The sequence below is a fragment of the Fundulus heteroclitus genome, chromosome 14 (genome assembly GCF_011125445.2).
Source record: "Fundulus heteroclitus isolate FHET01 chromosome 14, MU-UCD_Fhet_4.1, whole genome shotgun sequence".
Taxonomy (NCBI): domain Eukaryota; kingdom Metazoa; phylum Chordata; class Actinopteri; order Cyprinodontiformes; family Fundulidae; genus Fundulus; species Fundulus heteroclitus.
The window spans coordinates 22,117,479-22,138,426 of record NC_046374.1 but is presented as its reverse complement, the minus strand read 5'-3'; the positions used below and the strand labels follow the sequence as shown (position 1 = coordinate 22,138,426).

Genomic DNA, 20,948 nt, shown 5'->3' with positions numbered 1-20,948 from the left:
TTTCTTTTTGCTAAACCCCAGAAAAACAGCGAGCTTTTTCTGCCGTCCTGCAGATCCCACAGTGGTGTGTAGAGGCGATGCGTTCGCTGCCAGGACCGAGGAGAGCGGTGGCCTGCACCCAGCCCAGGAGGGTGGCGGCCATGAGCGTCGCCCAGAGGGTGGCAGACGAGATGGATGTCATGCTGGGGCAGGAGGTGGGCTATTCCATCAGGTTTGAGGACTGCAGCTCTGCCAAAAGTGTATTAAAGTAAGTTTAACGCTTAGTTAATTTGTAAAGCTTCAAAGCTGCAGGACAATAGGGCTGCCTTTGAGGATGTCGCCCAACTTATTGAATAATAGATTAATCTAAAGCAACTTAGGTTTTTGTTTTTGGTGCTAGTAGGGCTGGGTGATATGGCTTGACAATAAAATGTCAGATTTAATTGTGCCAAATCCGCTTAATAGCCCCCCTCCTCCTTTTTGGTATACAAATGTAAGTTTTTAAAAAGTTACTTTTATGTCAAGCATTTTTGTCTGGAGGTTGTCCTGAATTCAAAGTGCACCTAAACACAGACTGTAAAACAAGATGGCAGCAGAGGCACTGTAAACAATGAAAATATAACAAAATGTTTGCTGCTTGTTGTCTTACACAGAGAGCTGAGAGCAGGCTTCACTTCGCTTGTTCAAAACTTCAAACTAACTTAAAAAAAATTACCGGTAAATTATTGAGTTAAAATGCCTCATATTATGGTAAAAAATGTCCCTTATTTACAATATTTTGACAACATATTTTCCTAAACATCTATTTAGCATTGCATCAACAGCAATTTCCCTCTGGGATTATTAAAGTGTTTCTGATTCTGATTCATGCTATTATCTCCACGGAAGCCCAATGAGTGCATTGGCAAAATAAAGTCCAAAAATTGAATCTTAAAAAAATTATAAATTCGAATTGATTGATTAAATGGTTTTATCGCCCAGCCCTAGGTGCTAGTGGACTGTATTTGACAGTAGACTGCCAAGAAGTGGGATATAGAGGAGGAAGACATGTGGCAAAGGTCCCACAGCGCGGGACTCGAACCCGGGACGGCCGCGGCGGGGTCTGATGAAATACTTATTATCCTTGTGTTCAGAAAAAAGTGCTTAAATGTGAATAAGTTCAGATGTTCTGCCTTTCAGATGAAACTGAAAACAAAAGCAGAGATAATTTCATTTATTAACGCAAAATCAAAGGTAAATCTAGAGACTATCTCTAATTATCGGTCATTACAGCCTACGTGTGGATAGTATTCATTTACAGTACCTATTATATTTTAAAATAATTTATAAAAATCTTAATTACATTCATATAGGGACTAACATCATGTACACAAGTTAAATATCAGCCCTGCACATTAACCCAGGCAGACACAGCATTCATAAATCATTACCTTGGATCAGTGAAAATGCTTTGAAAACTCATAGGACTCTGCTCAGTTGACACTGAAGCAGATGCTTTTTCTGCCATAACTACTTTAAAAACTGCAACTTGGACAGAGCTGAAAAATTCCTGGAGCCAAACGCCCGTGCAAAAGTTGAGCAAGTTTAATTGGAAACATCAAAGCATCATTCAACTGGAAATATTTTTGGCCATGAGGACTGGTTGCTGCAACCCTATAGTGAAAAGTTCATTTATGAGAGATTTCAGTTTCAGTCTACATCTTGAAATATGGCAATAATTAATTAACCAATAATTATTCAAACATTTTAGAGGTGCTTTAAACTGAGTAAATTAGTCTGTTTATTGCTTGTTGTCGATGTCTCACTTTGAGTAAGAAGTGCCTCGAGCACTTTGAAAAGGAAATCTTCTTCATCAGTGGTGGGCGATATGGACTTTAAATTTTTATCACCATATATTGTGGTAATGTTGTGATGACGATATTTACTATATCCAGCTTCTTGGAGGTAACTCTGTGGCCCTCTGTGTGTCAATTATAGCCCTACAGGGACAAATATTGTCCTTTAAAAAGATTTAAAAATCTGACATACATTAAAACCAAATTCGAAATATGTTTCATTGGGGCTCTAGTTACACAAAGAAGTGTGATTCTTATCACCAAACTGCACACAGAAAGTTCATTTAATTATATTAATTGATGCTTTCAATAAACCAGTGCTTTTCAAATAGTGGGATGCGCCCCCTAGGGGAGACGTGAAGGTATTACAGGGGTGGGGGTCGCAATAACAGCCTTGCGTTTTCAGAAAATACAGGCCTTCTAAATATGACAACAGCACCCCCTGCTGTTTGGTCTGTACCTGCTGTTTGGTCCGTAGTATGATTAATACTATTAATGAAAAGTACAACCATATAAGGTTCATGGATCGTTAAAAGTAAGGCGTCATCTTTCCAGAGAGAGAACATGCTGTATCCACAGTCTGTGAACATCCTTTGTTTTGACTGCAGGTACGAGTCGGGCTAAAAGCCATTTATATTTTTGTTGATATTTATAAACTGTATTTTTCTGACTATAAGTCGCTCTAGTCAGAAAATGCGTCATAAAGAGGCAATAGAAACATATGTAAATTACACCGAACTATTAATGGTATCATTTTAAAATTTATTTCACAAAATCCAAGACAACAAAATCGGCATTTAATCTATGAAGACAATTTGATCAATTGCACCCTCAACAGGCTGAATAACATGGAACATACCTAAGAGGTTAAATGTGGTAAATTAGCATAACAAGCCAGCAACTCCAACTAACAAGTTACCAGCAATGTTCTCGACCGCGCATTTCAGCGCAATGGACCGTTACGCTGAAAGTTGCCAAAATTACGCTGAAATTAGACCGTGAGCGTAACAGTGCTGAGCTAACATTACAACACGGATGTTTGAGAGCAACATAGAAAAGTCAGTAAAGCTCTTGAACGTACATCAGCGAAGTTGTAGACCACCCAAATAACATAAGCTAATGCTAGCTGTTGTTAGCTTCACGGACAGCCCAATAACGCGGTTCTGTCGCGTTCTGAGCTGCACCACGCAACACTCCACTGTGTGAATGATACTGAAACAACAAACAAACACGTGTTTAGTCTTTGCCGTCTATAAGTTAAAGTTCCAATACATTTTTAAGCGGTACAGGAGCAGCATCTAGTTTTCACAAGCCTAGAACGCCCTCTTGTGGCTATAGATGGTAATGGTTCATGTTCATGTTGGTCATATGCTGGATATATGTCACACCCGACTGTAAGCCAAACTACGAAAAAATGCAATTTATAGTCTGAAAAATACGGTAGTGTGTTAATGTTAAAGCATTCTAGCTGTTAGAAACCATTTTTATATGTTACAGGGTTCCTACGGATCCTTAAAAAGTCTTAGAAGGCATTGAATTCTGTAATATAAAACTAAGGCCTTAATTGGCATTAAAATGTCTTAAATCAGTCTTTCTTAGGTCTTAAAATTGTTACCAGGTCATAAATAGGATTTTATTTTTGTAATCCTTGCCAAACAGTAAAATAACTGATACAATTATATATTTTTTAATTTACCGAACGGCTCAATGTAACCATTATTGGTTTCGTCCCGATAGCGGAACCAATAAAAAGTGTTGCAGCCGGACCATAGCTGTGAAAAAGAGTTGGCACTGATTTATAGTTTATTTTAGTAGGGAACAAAACAAAGTTTGTCAATTCAGTACAGTAGTTGTTAAAAATATATCTGTAATTTGTGTGTTTTTTTTTTAGCTTTCTTCCTATATGGAATGTTTTTCAAAATCTTTAACAGGTTTACTGAGCCAGAAAGTTATGGTTTATATTAAAATAAACATTTGGGTGAAGTTGTCACAACCAGGTTTATCTTGTCTATCGTGAAGTTGGTCTTAACTTTTTATTTCAAGTGGCATTAAAAAGTCTTAAAAAGTCTTGAATTGAACTTGCCTTACGCTGTAGGAACCCTGTGTTATAAATGAATCCATATGCATGTTAGAAATGTTAAAAAGGATTCTGGGTAATCTTCAGAGCGACAGCTTTATTGCGTTAGAACAGAAGGTGATAAAAGTTACATTTCTGACCCATTTTGGGGCGAGAGGTTCAAAAATGTTCCTTCTTCAAAAGGTGGCTGAACAGAAAACATCTGAGAACCACTGCAATAAACCAGGAGGGGAGAAAAATAGCAAAAATAACAATCCTGGTAATATCAGCAGTTTTGGGGGGTCTTCAGACCGAACTAGTTGGAGTCTATCGTCAAGACAAAACCAAGTTCTTATCATGATTTTTCACGATAAGGATAAAAAGATACGATGAAGGCCCGGCCCTGGTCTTCATATGTTTTTTCCCCCCTTTGTTTTTGGCAGCTTTTCATCGGACGGAACAGTTGTCTGTGTTGATAAAGCCTCCGTTTTTGCGCAGGTACATGACAGACGGGATGCTGCTGCGGGAGGCCATGAGCGACCCCCTGCTGGAGCGCTACGGCGTCATCATTTTGGACGAGGCCCACGAACGCACATTAGCCACGGACATCCTCATGGGGGTGCTAAAGGAAGTGGTCCGCCAGAGGCCCGACCTCAAGGTAGAACCCAGCTCGTAGAAATATCAGGATTTCACCGTTTACAGCTTGCAAATTTACTTTACAGATGTAACCTTTAGTTAACCTACAAATGTTTTGGAGTTCAGTTCTCGTAAAACCACATTGCAGCCCTAAACATCGCCTCCCTCTCAGGCTGGTTCCTCCGTTTTCTGTTTCTTTTTACTCGCGGAGTCTAAAGAGAAAAGCAGCTTTCAGATTCAGCGCCGGCATGGCAAGTCACCCCAACCGTTTTCAGCCAGCGGACCGGGAGGAAAACAGCAACTGTCTGTGTCGATGGGCCGATCGTAAAAAGGCAGGCAGAAGTTTTATGGCCCGGAGTGTGCCAGATATCGTTTTCATAAAGCAGATGGATAATGACTAGTGGTTTGTCGGAGGAAAATCAGAGGTTAGATTGTTGTTCGCAGACTGTTAAATGAGGTCTAGGTTATTGGGAATGATCATCCGCACGCTCCCCCCTTATCTCCCTCATCCCTATCGCTCACCAAATTTGAAAGTTTAATTTGCCTTGATTAAGAGCAATTAGGATGTCTCGCGGAGCGTAAAAAACGAAATGCAGAGACGCTGGCCCCTGAAAAATATTAGAGATTGAAAACGGGGGGGAAGCGCTTCCCTTCAGAATCCTAATGCACGCAGTCTAAGAACAGCCTGTACCCAGCTACAGGAACAAGGACCGTCATAGATCTTTGTAGGTCACTTACTTGGAGCGCCATGCTAAAATGTACATTATAGACACCGTATTAGTTTCCGTGCCAGGGCTCTCTTTCAAAATTAAAAATGGTGACATCATTCATGCCGAAAAAGGATGTAGACGCATCAATCACGGCTTTAATTCCACCCTTGCCTGCTTAGGACTCGTCCTTATCCATAATCGGCACGAAACTATTTTAGCAGGGTTCCCGCAGATCCTTAAAAAGTCTTAGAAGGCATTGAATTCTGTAATATAAAACTAAGGCCTTAATTGGCATTAAAATGTCTTAAATCAATCTTTCTTAGGTCTTAAAATTGTTACCAGGTCATAAATAGGATTTTATTTTTGTAATCCTTACCAAACAGTAAAATAATTGACACAATTATGTATTTTTTAAATTTACTGAACGGCTCAATGTAACTATTATTGGTTCCGTCCTGATAGCGGAACCAATAAAAACTGTTGCGGCCGGACCATAGCTGCGTATAAGAGTTATGTTGTGGTTTTTAAAACTGATTTATAGTTTATTTTAGTAGGGAACAAAACAAAGTTTGTGAATTCAGTTCAGTAGCTGTTAAAAATATATCTGTAATTTGTGTGTTTTTAAGCTTTCTTCCTATATGGAATGTTTTTCAAAATTTTAAACATGTCTACTGGGCCAGAAAGTAATGGTTTATGTTTATGTCGCAACCAGGTTTATCTTGTTTATCGTGAAGTTGGTCTTAACTTTTTATTTCAAGTGGCATTAAAAAGTCTTAAAAAGTCTTTAATTTAACTTGCCTTATGCTGTAGGAACCCTGTTTAGAAATCGACATGTTTCTTGTCCTCTGTGCGTGGGCACAGCGCGCCTCACAGACCTCCTCTTCCTCTGCAGGTCATTGTCATGAGCGCGACGCTGGATGCCGGGAAGTTCCAGGTCTATTTGGACAACTGCCCGCTGCTGACCGTCCCCGGACGCACGCACCCCGTGGAGATCTTTTACACACCGCAGCCAGAGCGAGACTACCTGGAGGCGGCCATCCGCGCCGTCATCCAGATCCACATGTGCGAGGACGATGAGGGCGACATTCTGCTCTTCCTCACTGGGCAAGAGGTACGTCCCCCGCAGCGTGTGGACAAGTGCTTCATGTTTAGAAAAAAGATCCTTCCTTCCTTCCTAACCCTCCCTTCTTCTTCTCTTCCTCCTTCTTTACTTCCTTCCCTCACTTCCTTCTTTCTTTACTTCCTATCTTCCTATCTTTCTTCCTCCCTCCCTCTTCCTCCCTTGCTTCCTTCCCTACCTCTCACCTTCCTTCTTTTCCTCCCTCCTGGCTTCCCGCTCTCTGTCCTCCTTCCTTGCTTCGTCCCTACCTCCCGCTTTTCTTCTTTTCCTCTTTCCTCCCTGGCCTTCACCTTCTTTTCCCATATCCAACCCTTCCTTTGTTCGTTCCTTCCTTCGTTCGTTCCTTCCTTCCTTCCTTCCTTCCTTCCTTCTCACCTCCTTTTCTCCATCCTTCCTTCCCTCCTTCTCTCCTCCTTTTTTACTTTCTTCCGTCTTTACTTCATTCCTTCCTAGCTTTCTTTCCCTTTTTTAATTTTTTCCTTCCTTCCTTCCTTCCCCCCATGTCTCCTTCTCACCTCCTTTTTTCCATCCTTCCTTCCCTCCTTCTCTCCTCCTTTTTTACTTTTTTCCGTCTTTACTTCATTCCTTCCTAGCTTTCTTCCTTCCTTTTTTATTTTTTTTCCTTCCTTCCTTCCTTCCTTCCTTCCTTCCTTCCTTCCTTCCTTCCTTCCTTCCTTCCTTCCTTCCTTCCTTCCTTCCTTCCTTCCTTCCTTCCCCCCATGTCTCCTTCTCACCTCCTTTTTTCCATCCTTCCTTCCCTCATCTCCTTCTTTTTTACTTTCTTCCATCTTTACTTCATTCCTTCCTAGCTTTCTTCCTTCCTTCCTTCCTTCCTTCCTTCCTTCCTTCCTTCCTTCCTTCCTTCCTTCCTTCCTTCCTTCCTTCCTTCTCTCCTCCTTTTTTACTTCCTTCCCTCCCTTCCGCCTTTCCTTCCTTCCTTCTTTCCTACCTTTCTTCTTTCTCTCCTCCTTTTTTACTTCCTTCCCTCCCTTCCGCCTTTACTTCCTTATTTCCTTCCTTCCTTCCTTGCATGGACCCTCCAACAGGCTAAATATTGGATGAACGTTGGATCTCAAGAATGAATTCATGACATCTGAAACATTAGATTAGGGCTCACCAACATGGTGTCCTCAAGCCTGTTCACAAAATAGCATAACCCTCCAGTGAGAGGCATCTAAAATGTTATTTTATTTAGTTGCTCTTCCTTTTTAATCATACTTGTATTTACATAGATTTAAAATGAATTAAAAAAACTTAAAACATGTTTATATTACATAAAGTTAAGGTGAGCGCTGACTGTTCTAGTCCAAAGGTTGGTGATCCCTGCATTAGTGCAACACTCCTGCAGTCCAGTCCTATGCAGTATTAGCAATGGACACACTGATACTGCAATAACAATATATATATATATATATATATATATATATATACACACACAGATACTCTGCTTGCATAATGTACACCCTATTTTAGTTTAAAAGTGGATGCATCATAGTGTAAAAAGAAACAAGTGTTTGTTTGTTTTTTTACTATAACTCATCATTACAATGTACTTAAAATTGTACTTAAAATAAAAAAACAAACCAAAATCCAGAAGGGTTATATAGTGTATAATACGTGTAAGTAAGTATCCTACATGTGTTTACCTTCTATGTGACCTTATCAGCCTCTCACTTTGTTTGATGGGAATTTGGCTCCGTCTTTATGCGTTGCTTCAGTTCATTGAGGTTTTATGGGGCATAGTTTATGCACGGCGTTAACAGTTACTCTTACAGAGGAAATGGAAGGTTAAATGATCTTAACAAGTTGGATTTCCCTTCTGTAAAAATTACAGTGATTACCATGTTACAGGTGCGGATTTTGAAGCAAAAGCAATCGGAGTTGCTGTGCGTTACTCGGAAGAAGTGCAGCTTCACCTCCGTTATGCATCTTATGGGTAGTCTGCTTCAGAAGGCTTGAAAGATTTCTAAATACATTTGTGCTTATATTTTGTGGAGGTTGTCTCAGCAAACCATTTCTTACAAAAGTGTTCTTACCCCTTGAAAGTTCAGTATAGTTTGTCGGAGTTGTATGTGATAGACCAATGCTTAGTAAAAAAAGCAACATAGAGAGGTAGAAGGAACAGGTTGGTTATTTTTTAAGAGTTTACTAATACAAATCTGAATTTGTAGTGCATTTATATTCAGTTTCACGTTTTATTTATCACCCCTTTACCAGCTTTCCTCCCAGTGACTCTTACCAGCTTCTCCGTCCTTGCTAAGCAGAGCATGGTGCTCCGAGCTACCATGCTATCATGTTAGTTGTCCAGCACACGTAGCGGTATGTCTATGTGCCAATAACTTACATTTTTGCTGGTCTGATCAGAGCACCTTCTTTTAAAAACATTTTTCTTCCAGTTCACCAATTTGTGTGACTTTACATGGGCTGTCATATAAAGTCGGACTAAAATGCGCTGACGTTTTCTGGACTCATTTTTTAAGCCCCTGTTCATAACACCCTGAGTTTTGGCCAAACCTTCCCCATTTTTTTGGCCCGTTTGTCCAAATGACTTTGTTCCAGAAGGTTTTCGGTTTGTTTGGATTCAGCTTTGCAAATCAAAGTTTTGTCTTCTTTTCCCCTCTTTAAAAAGATCCGGCTCTTCTCCTAATGTGCTTTCCTGACAATAATCGATCAGCCGTACCGGGGGCCATAGAGTCTGGTGTGTAAATTTGTTATACTTTAGTTAGCATCCTACAATTTGACCTGGAGGTGAATTTCATAGACATTTACTAAATAGATTTCATTCATGTCTTCAATAGATTGTCCTCGGTAAAAGTAAACTATTTTATTTTTAGGATGATAGAGTTTGGACTGTTCAGAAATGTCCTAATTGGTAAAACCTTCTAATTAAAAGGTGTGCTTACTTTCACCGCGATGGATCCTCAATGTTAGCGGCGTCCATGAAAACTGAAATAGGCAAATTTGAAAGAAAATCTCTAATCCTTGGATGAATAGATGACTGAGCTGTCTGTGACTCCGGCGCTTTGGGAATCATCAGGATTTGTGCTGCAAATGTGAAAAAAAAAAAAAGAAGACAAGTGACCCAGATTCCAACCTTTCTACAAATCTCTGAAATTAAGTCATTATTTCCCCCCCCACCCTCCTGCAAATGTCGTCCACTGATGTGTAATGGAGGGCAGGGTCCATGCCCAAAGTGATGAATTTGGTCACAGCCGGGTGGACACACACACACGCAGAAAAGCACCAACAAATGTCTCAATCTCCTGATCAGTGGAGAGGAGAAGCCTGTCGGATCCAGCGGAGCCTTTTGCTGCCATGATTAGTTTCTCAGCTCTTTGACAAACTGCTGTTGGGGAACATTTAATCAAAAGTGGTTGTATTGGCCGTCGTCTTTGGTGGAGATAGATGTACAACTTGGACTAAATTTTGGGTGATTCAGCAAGGCAAGTTTATTTCTGTAGTACCATTCCGGCATACTGTTATTCAAGGTGCTTTGCAGCGAAATACAACAATAGAAGGGAAGAAAATTACCATGAAATCCAGAATTGCATTGAAAGTATGCAGTTAATTCAAGCATTACATAAAAAGTTAAAATATAAATTTAAGACTAGCTGATAAAGTAATATTTGACCTTTATTGGAAAGCTTTAGCAAATAGTACTGTTTTCAGTCCTGATTTAATGGAAACCGCTGTTATCTGGACATCACAGGGTTTTTCAGGGAGCTCATTTCAGACCTGAAGAGCATAGGGACCACGTGCCGGTCGTGTAGTTCTTGTCCTGGGAATAATAAATAAGCATGTCTACTGTCTATACTGTAAAAATAACTAAAAGTAAGTCAAATTTTCTTGAAATCAGTGTATTTGCATTTGATTTGAGCAGATAAATAAGATGATCTGCCAATGGAATACAATTTTTGCACTTAAAATAGGAAAATCTCATCTCCATCATCTTATTTCAAGTGAATATATCTAATTATCTTATTTTAGGAGTAAAAATACTCATTCCAATGGCAGACAATCTTGTTTAATTGCTCAAATCAAGGACAAAAACGCCCATTTCAAGAAAATTTGATGTACTTTAGTTGCCTTTTTGGAGTGTATGACGACACTTTCTACGAGGTTCATACCTGACGAGGCCCGAAGCTCCTTTGTGGCTCACAGATCCTTACAGAACATTTTTAAAACAATCCTTTTTACAAACTGGGAGCTAGTGCAGTTCAAAACATATGATCTACTTCAATGTTGTTGGTCAGGACTCTGGAAACAGCATTTAGGATGAGCTACAGCTGCCTGATGATTTTATTTTATAGAGGCTTGTAAAGACACTGCCACAATGCTTTATTGAAAATAAAGTATTTATTGGATTTTGAACTTTAGATCTAAGTAGATAAATGCAACTAGATTTTTTTTTATGCTTTGTGGTCTAGTAAAGTCTCTAACCTTTCATGTTTGTTGCCAAAACAGTTACCTTTGTTTTATTTGCATTAAGTTAGAGAAAATACAAACCCACTGATGGATATTATGAACACACTGTCTTAGGCTACGTTCACACGGCAGGGAAATGCGACCCAAAACTGATCTCTTTTCCCCAAATGAGACTTCTATCCGTCTTTTTCATGGCAGTGTGAACGGCCCAATTCAATGGCACTTCCATATGTGGTACTAATTTGGATAAGTATCAGATACTTTTCAGATCGTTCATGTGTCATTTTATCCGTCTTTTGTGTCACTCTCCTGGCTCTTACTACACATCCACACACAATAGTGGCATTGTTAATAGCTGTGCTGCCTTCCTGTTGCCTTATTTCGTCTTGCTCTGATGTGGTCTTGATATTGTCAGGATTGCGTTGCTCAACAGCTTTTTAATAATAACAAGGAGAGACACTGGCCAGTAACTGTGTTTTGTTTAATTTTTTTTCGGGTTTTTGTTATTGAACACTCTGGAAACAATTACATTCACCTAGGGCTGGACTATAATTCAATAATGATATATATCGATCAATAAATGTGTGGTGCGATAGAAAAAAAGGGTAAATAAAATGTTCAATAAAAGAAACATCGTTTTCCTTCCTTTTGTATTCCAGTCTATCAAGTAAGGCCAATACTACTGTCACTACCTCCTCCCAATCAATAACAAACACAGACCCAGGAACGCTCCATCCCCTTCAAAGAGTTCAGAAAGCATGCATTCTTTTTTTTTTTTTTTTTTTTTTTTTTTTTAAGCTTGCAGTTTTGCTAAAAAGTTGGCTGAATAAATTAAGTTTGAATTCAGTATTTGTGTCTTTATCTAAAAATAGGTCACTAAGTGACAGCATAAAATGGCCAGGACTGCACTTACATATGTTTTGAATTTTTTGATGTTTATCGATATCGATATGCTATTTTTCTATATCGTCCAGCCCTACATTCACCATTATTTCTGTAATCAGCACGCTGCTGTGTGACGTCTCCTTTTGTTATCTGCGCTTGCGGGTCGATTTGCGGTCTTGAACCGTTCAGACAGAAGTCTGATGGCGGTAGCATTTAACAGTAGTATAAAGGGCCACCTAAAAAATAAACAATCAGATTTCAACAAACAAATGGCATTGTGCATCAAGACCTGCAGTGTGAACGTAGCCTTAGTGACTAATGGACTGTGGTCATGTTGTGACGCAAAAATTGTAAAGTTAGGTGCCATCAGCATACATCTTGAGAGAGATTTTGAGGGACCCCATAATCTATGGCAGGAGTGTCAAACTCATTTTGGTTGAGGGGCCGCATTCAGCTTAATCTGATCTCAAGAGGGCCACACGAATTAACTCATTGCAAGATTAAATAGAACTAATAAATGTGGACTTGTTGTTGATTTTTATATTAAGTTAATTTCACTTTTACACAATATATTATGAATAACCTCAGTGTTTTTAAGAAAAGTATGTGCAATTTCAACAATACTTTTACTCAGTTAAACATTTACTTGTGCATTATGCATAAGAACTGATCACAGTGATTGTACAATGTTGAAAAACATTTATTCACATTTTTTGGAACTTAAAAACACTGTCCTGCATGACAAAATACATCAAACAGATAAAAATTAAGAAATTATTAGAATTTTTCCACACCTGAAGCTTAATCTGATAATTAAAAAACACCTCGTGGACAATATAGGAACTGCATATTTTCAATTAAACGAAGTACATGTTTTTTTCAATAATTGTTTTATCATTCTCTTCCTTTTATCTTGTCCACTTGTGAAAGTCAAATCTGATGAGCTCTTTGTGGCATCTTATTGCCACATTGCCAGACAGGACACTGGAAAAAATAAATAAAATAAAAAAATAAAAATAAAAATAAATAAATATATATATATATATATATATATATATATATATATATATATATATATATATATATATATATATATATATATATATATATATATATATATATATATATATATAATTTTTTTTAATAATGATAATGCATTTAGCCACAGGGCCGGACTAAATTGTTCGGGCCGTATGTTTGACACCCCTGATCTATGGTATAGGATGATCATATGGATGCTGAATTAAATTGGACCAAGAATGTAGCCCCGAGGAACCGCACATTGTGATCTTTGTTTGATCAGATGTGTTTTAGTCAAATGTCATCTACTTTTTCCAGTCTATAAATCAATATGTTAAGATCGGCTGTGTTGAACACGCTGCTGAGATTTGGGTATACGTTTTAAATTCATCACAGTGCATACACAGGCACACAAAATAGTTAGTCGCAGCAGTATCTTCCTGTTGGCATTGTCTAGGAGAGAGGCGGTAAAACACTAGAAGACTGTGTGCTAAACACCAGGCCAGGTCTAACTTCTGTGAAAAGAAAAAGCGAATGCCAGCAATAATTGTGGATAATACATAAATGGAGAGTAGTAGGAGAAAGTAGTCGAGTGAGAACAAGTGGTCAGTATGTCCTCCAGCAGCCTAAACCGTAGCAGCATAACTACAGAGTTGGTTTAGGACAACTAAAGCCACTCTCACTATAAGCTTTATGAAAAAGGAAAGTGTTAAGCCTAGTCTTAAATGTCGACACGGTGTCTTGCCTCATGGGCAGAACGTGGGAGCTGGTTCCATCGGAGAGGAGCCTGATATCTAAGAGATTTGCCTCCCAGTCTATTTTGAGAAACTCTAGGAGAACCACCAGTGGCCCTGCAGTCTGAGAGGAAAGTGCTCTATTGGGAATATATGAGGTAATCAGATCTCCAATGTATGATAAACCCTGATTATTGAGGCATGCAAAAAGGCGAATTATGTTCTAGATTTAGCAGGGATCCGATGAAGGCTTCTTTAAAAGAAGCTCGATCACTGTGATGTTTAAACATTGCACACTCAGACGATGCCACGTCGCTCTGACTTCCCCCCCGTCACATTCGCTCGCCGGTTGTTTATTACCAGTAATTATCTGGCATTTGACACCAGACTGGCTGTTGTGGAACACCTACGTCAGTATTAATTTGTCAAAGCAGGATCGATATGCGGCTTGTTACAAACAAGATCAAGTCATTGGGCGGCGTAGTGTTTGAAGTGGTCTCCTTTGAGGATTGGTAATTGATTTTAGAATAAGTGGGATCCCAGCTGAAACATTGATCGTCTCTCCCCTGACTAACTGGGGAAAAAAAAAAAAGTCCACGATATTTGCAGCGAAGTGTTAAAGATTTTCTTTTTTTTTTTCTTTTTTTTTTTTTCCGTTTTTGGTTAGATGTAATTTGTTGATTTATATTCCAACGCCCCATGCCGCGTAAAGCTCAGGCATAACGGAGAGCACTCCCATGGCGAGTTCATTATCACCCTCTCCTAATTGGGTTAAAGAAGTTAATGTGTTGTAGGTCTGGCAGAGATGGCTGTTCAAAGGGTGCAGCAGCGTGCCCCTCAAGCGCTTCTTAACCTCTTCAGTCTCCCAGCAACTTTGATGTAGACTAATGATTCGGAGGCAGATCCATGGCAAAGCCATAGATTCTTTTTATCTGACTGTTTAATTCATGTCAGAAGGGGAAGCGAGCGCAAACGACCACGTATATCTCTCTCTCCTCCGCCGTTTTTTTTTTCTCTCAGAGATATTTGGCTTCCACAAACAAACAGAAGCGAGGCGCCAGCCACAAATGAGAAAGTTGAAACTTATCACAGCTGTCGAGAGCAGATAAGTCCTAATATTTAAGCTTTCCCCCTCAGCAGCTAACATCAAAAAACAGGAGGATTTATGGGGTGGAAGAGGAGGAGGAGGGGGGGGGGGCTGTTTGCTCATCAAGAAGGGTGCCCCGAATGTGTTGCTACTTTCGCTTGGCTAGTTAGATAGTTGCTTCTGGGGTCACAGGCAGAGCCGGTGGACGGGTTCCCAACGCTGGACAAATGTTTTATACACCCACAATAACACACGCGCCGCACACACTTTGTCTTCGAATCCCTCGAGGACCGACAGCCAGCTTGCCTCCAGCGCTTTGGCAAAGAGGTTATTTATTTATTTATTTTATTTATTTATTTTTTTCCCAGTGGCAGCTGCTGCATCCAGAAGCTTGATAGGCTATTAATACCGGGGCTAATTTTGCCGATCCATTCAGATTTAGCGTTTTTTTTTTTTTCCACGTGTCAGCGTGTTGATTAAGAGGCACACGGCCATTCGGAGGGGCACGACTTGATTTGATGAACAAGAGGACAAACCGGGCTAATAACCTATTTGCAGTCCAGATGGAAAGTAGAAGGGGGAAAAAAAAAAGGAAATCCGGGGTTTCTGCAAGGTATTAAAAAAGGTCTTACATTTTAATCTTCTTAATCTTAGGGCCTTAAAAAGTCTTAAATACATCCATATTTTTTTTTTCGTATTGTGTTTTATATGACATTTACATGATAAATTAGTTCCACTGTAGATCCTTTCTGGAAATGTTCAGGGATAATTCATTTGTTGCATTTTTTAAGGACACGGGGTGTTGTTATTGCAGCGACCAAAAATTACCCGCGATGTAAGCAGCCTTCAACCAGCCCTGCAACCATGCAAAACTCAGCCCCCATAGCTTTTTCTATGTTCTTTTTGGCAATTGAAACTAAAACACTGCCATATGACGGCGTGTGAAGGGTTTGCCTTGAAAACGGGGATTTTAATAAATGGGCTAAAACCCTAGGTTTACGCTATATATTGTTACATCTCGAAGCGTTGAAGTCCGGTGTCTCGCAAGACTTTTGCACATGCCTTGCACCTCTTCACTGTTTAAAACGCCAAACTTGGATCCGTTTCATTGGATTCTTACATGATTTCTTAGAAATAAAACAGGAGCGTGTTTGAATCCAGCCTGCCAAGAACAACTGATGCAGATAACCGTTTATTCTAGTGAAACAGCTCAAGTTTATGTCTTTTGGATGGAGGTTGTCTGTAAAGTGCGAACCTCAAGTATTCTCATTGATTCTCATTTATTGCGGGTGTGACTGGGTCATGCACTGCAAAAATGGAACTAAAAAAAAGGTCAAATTTTCTTGAAATGGGTGTATTTGTCCTTTATTTGAGCAGGTAAATAAGATGGTCTGCCAATGGAATGAGTATTTTGACTCCTAAAATAAGATAATTAGATATTCTGCCCTCTAAATAAGACGATGGAGATGAGTTGTTCCTATTTTAAGTGCAAAAATCTCATTCCATTGGCAAATCATCTTATTTACGTGCTCAAATCAAGGACAAATACACTAGTTTCAAGAAAATTTGACTTATTTTTAGTTCCATTTTTGCAGTGTGTTTGCACATGACTATGCTGATGCATTGCATTGCGGCTCCGGCTGCACCTTTTAAGGGTCGCTGTCCCGCTGCGAGGCCAATCCCCGTCCCGGTCTGGCGTCCTCCGCTGCCTCAGACAGGTTTTCTTGCAGGAAGGCCCTGGATTTGGCTCCATTTCACCTTCCAGTCTACTCTGACCGTCTTCTCCGTTGCATGCTGCAGAAACGCAGCCGTCTCTGTGTTTCAGCGCCTTTTGCTCTACCTGATGTTTTGCTCTGCACCCTGCGTGGCTTGTGGGGAAACTGCAAACCCTCTTTAATGGTCTTCCCACAAAGGCCAGATCTGTGAAGTTCGTGCTTTACACCCCGTTCGTAAAAGAAATCATCCCATAAGGATTTAAAAAAAAAAAGTCCCAAATTGAATTTGTTGAATCTCAGCAGCACTTTCTTGTGGCATTAAAATTTTTTTTAAGGCAGAAGATGTGTGCTGACTCTTTCGTTCCTGTTGTCACTTCTAGTTGTGGAGCACGGACGGGTTCTAGGCGAGTTCCTTCATCGTCCCTCTGTGAGAGCCGCCTGCGTTGCTCCCATGAGCCTGCAGGTGGTGCAACAGCACAAGCAGCAAGGAGCAGCAGCAGCAGGGCCGTATTCAGATCAGACGATCGTTGTTTGGATCATAATGAAATGGCTCCTAACGTGGGCACCGGCTCAAGAACGCTAAACGTGTTGACAGCTTCGGTTTGTGCTAGAAACTCCTCGCAACTTTGGAATAATTGTTTTAGGAATAAATGCCCATTGTCTGTGTGTGTGTGTGTGTGTGTGTGTTAAGAGAGAGCAAGCAGCCGATCTTTAGGTTCTTTGTGGTGTATTTCTAATGGACTTTTCCTATTATATTTAATACGTCGTTGGAGAATAGGCTCCAATTTCTGTGTCTCCCATCCTCATTCCTGGCGCTCCTGGGGGCTCCCGCCTGCCAACCCACCGGGCTCTCGAGCGTTCAGCTCCACTAAACTGATCTGCCACGATTTGCCGCTGGTTATGCATCAACGCCGCAGTCTCATATCACCCCCCCCCCCTCTACAATACGGCGCCGCAGCATAATGAACCTCGCTCTGAGTGTGCGTCTGGGGCTCGGCGTGCTCGTCTGCGTTTCCCCGTGATTGCTGCATTTGACAACAGAGCCACGGGGACCGCAGCAAAGCATGCTGCGGTCCAAGTTTAATTTCCTCCCATCAGACGGAACGATAGTTAGAACAAATGTACTGTAGCGTGGGGGGGACGGGGACCGCGGTTTCCCCCGGCTGCCACCCACCCCGTCACCTTTTTGTCCATCCAGGTGTTGCCCAGAACCCGCCCTGCTGCGAATAACCTGCGACTTCTTCTCCCCCTCTTTCAGGAAATCGACGAGGCCTGCAGGCGCATCAAGCGGGAGGTCGACAACCTGGGGCCCCAGGCCGGCGACGTGAAGATCATCCCCCTTTACTCCAGCCTGCCGCCGCAGCAGCAGCAGAGGATCTTCGAGCCGCCCCCGCCGCGTAAACCCAACGGAGCTATCGGGAGAAAGGTAAGGGGGCGCTGTTGGTGCAAAAAAAAAAAAAAAAAAATGCCTCGCAGGAACAGGCGGGAGACGAGGGGGAGAATAGGGGAACAGCCAGATGGGGGGCAGGGGGAGAATAAGAGAGCTAAAAAGGTGGAAAGTTTTTTGGTTTTTTTCCCCATCAGCTTTAGCGCAGAACTGACTCACACAACATATGCTGCTTTTTGTAAGCATGTGATCCTGCGCTCTAAATTATAACGGGAGCATTACTCACGCCCCGCGAGCTGGAGGGAAAAGCGCCGCGTTCTCTGTATTTTTATCCCCACGCCTCAAAAGTGCACGAAAAAACCCCACGTAAGGTGTGCCCCGCATCTAATCCTTTATCCCGCAACCCTCATTGATGCAGACACTAAAGAGTTCCTCTCCTTGGGCGTGCCAGCGCCTTATTCAGATGGGCTCGTGGCCGTAGCAGCGGCTCCAGCTGCGCCGTCGCACCGTTGGCTCGGCATCTGAGAGGGCCAGCAGACCGTCGCCGGCCAATGAGCAGACGCTCAGCCCCAACAGCTGATGAATGAGTCGCTGCTACCACCCCGCTAATTGGGCCAGATCCGACTGAAAACGAGCGGCGGAAGAGTTTACGAGCGGTCCGAGCTGAGCGCATTGTGATACAGCAAGATAAATAAATAAAAAAATCCTCGGCTCAGACTGGACCGTGTGACTTCCGAGTCCCTGACATGATTTTAGGTCACGTGTTTGTCAGTGGCAGGTATTCAGAAATATTAAAGTCGCCCGCTTTGTATCCAGTAAGGCCTAAAAAGACGGATTTTCCTCATAATTTCAACCAAACTTTCAAAACTACCCGTTTGCCGTTAAGATAGCAGGCTTTGCCTCAAGTTCAGCCAAACTGAATGGAGCACATTTTATGAGCATTTTTCAATTCAATTCAATTCAGTTTTATTTATATAGCGCCAATTCATGAAACATGTCATCTCAAGGCACTTTAAAAAGTCAAACTCAATCATATTATACAGACTGGTCAAAAAATGTCCTATATAAGGGAACCCAGTTGATTGCTTCAAAGTCCCGACAAGCAGCATTCTCTCCTGGGGAACCGTAGAGCCACAGGGAGAGTCGTCTGCATTGTCCATGGCTTTGCAGCAATCCCTCATACTGAGCAAGCATGAAGCGACAGTGGAAAGAAAAACTCCCCATTAACAGGAAGGCAAGACAGACAAAAAAAGCACAGAAGCACACATTGATCTAGTAATCTGTTCTACATTAGATGGTAATAGTGGGTGATCTGTCTTCCCTGGATGAAGTCACAGCTAACAGAACGCCAGACCAGGTTTACCTACTATTAAGAAAAAGAGAGAGAACAGAAAGTTAAAAGCTGAAATGACAACAGTCATTTCAATGTAATGCAATGCAAATCTGGAGAACAGTAGAAATCAGTAGAGTGAGAAAAAGAGGCCCTGATGTCCTCCAGCAGCCTAGGCCTACAGCAGCACAACTATAGAGGTAGCTCAGGGTAACATGAGCCACTCTAACTATTAGTTTTGTCAAAAAGGAAAGTTTTAAGAGTAGTCTTAAAAGTAGACAGGGTGTCTGACTCACGGACCAAAACTGGGAGTTGGTTCCACAGGAGAGGAGCCTGATAGCTAAAGGATCTGCCTCCCATTCTACTTTTAGAGACTCTAGGAACCACCAGCAGACCTGCAGTCTGAGAGCAAAGTGCTCTGTTAGGAACATACGGGGTAATCAGAGCTCTGATATATGATGGAGCTTGAGTATTAGGGGCTTTATAAGAAGGGGGTTAGAAGAAGAATTTTAAATTCTATTCTTGATAGAAAATTTAATTTTTAAGACATGACATAGATTCAGAATTGGAGTTTTTGACATTGGGTCATCCTAATACATGCTTTGATCTAAACCATGTCATTGTAGCGCTAGCTGCACGTTTAAGCTCACTGTCGTGGAAGGTGAACCTCTGCCCAGTCTGCAGCGGGTTTCCTTCCTTCCTATCAACCCCGCCAAGCCTCTCTCTTCCTCTCTAAAGTAAAGCATCCCTACAGCGTGATGCCAACACCAGCATGTCTCACTTTTGGCGTGCCGTTTTAATTGGGATGCATGTTGGTGGTTTTTTTCCACGGCACTGGACTTATTCTGAGATTAGATTAGACACTAATTAGGCGACTTCTAAAGGCGATTGGTTGCACTGAAATTTAGCTTGGGCTGAATTTAAATCCACATCTTACTTTTTGGGCTACTTTTCTGAGAAGAAATTTGAAAATATGTTTTTCCCTTTCCCTTCCACTTCACAGAACTACTTTGTGTTGCTCTGTCACAGTAAAGGCCTGGAAATAAGGTTGGGAGCTCCATCAGTCGGGAGGGAGTCCTGAACCTCCCCATTCTACTTATCTGTGCCAAAGGATGGATATATATATATATATATATATATATATATATATATATATATATATATATATATATATATATATATATATATATATATCCATCCTCACCCACAGAATCATGTTTCCAAGCCTTTATTTCTGTCAATTAAGCAAATGTAAACATGACATTTAAGATTAGATTATTAAATCAGAGGAAAAAAAACATGTTTAGTACAGAACTGTGGGCTTAAAGAGAAGTATGTTTAATACCTGCTCAAAGGTTGTTATTTTCAAAAGGTTCTTTTAATCAGACAAAAGAGCCTCATTAGAACATGGATTCTTAACTATGACTGTATTAAGATACACATAGTTACTCTACCAGTCACAAGTTTGGACTCACCTCCTCATGCAGTGGTTTGTTTTTATTACCACCTCTGGAAACTCCTTTAAGAGAGCTGGAAAACCATTTCCGGTGACTAACCTCATGGAGCTCATTGAGAAAAGGCCAAGAGCAACCAAAGCAGTAATCAGAACCAAGGATGGGTATTTAGAAAAAGCTAAAATATACTAGATAATTTGAGTTATTTCATAATTTTGTGTTTGATACATAAACCTATATACTTTTGAGTGATAGTTTTGATGTCTTCACTCTGTATCTGCAACGCACACTGCAAAAACAGATCTAAAAATAAGTAAAATGTTCTTAAAGTTAATGTTTTAATCCTTGATTTGAGCAGGTAAATAAGATTATCTGCCAACAGAATGAGTATTTTGACCCCTAAAATAAGATAATTAGACATCCTGCACTTAAAATAAGCAGATAGAGATGAATTGTTCGTATTTTAAGTACAAAAATCTTATTCCATTGGCAAAGCATCTTATTTACCTGCTCAAATCAAGGACAAATACACTCATTTTAAAGAATATTTTACTGATTTCTAGTTCCATTTTAGC

At 40.7% G+C, this 20,948-nt stretch overlaps 1 protein-coding gene across 1 annotated transcript in view; it reads left to right on the top strand.

The window, feature by feature from the left end:
* Positions 1-20,948, top strand: part of dhx15 (DEAH (Asp-Glu-Ala-His) box helicase 15) — a 50,548-nt gene that overhangs the window by 5,486 nt on the left and 24,114 nt on the right. Inside the window, exons 3-6 of the mRNA XM_012864942.3 lie at positions 54-247; positions 4,369-4,528; positions 6,109-6,327; positions 17,461-17,628. Coding sequence (XP_012720396.2) covers positions 54-247; positions 4,369-4,528; positions 6,109-6,327; positions 17,461-17,628 — 741 coding nt within the window. The remainder of the gene's footprint in view (positions 1-53; positions 248-4,368; positions 4,529-6,108; positions 6,328-17,460; positions 17,629-20,948) is intronic.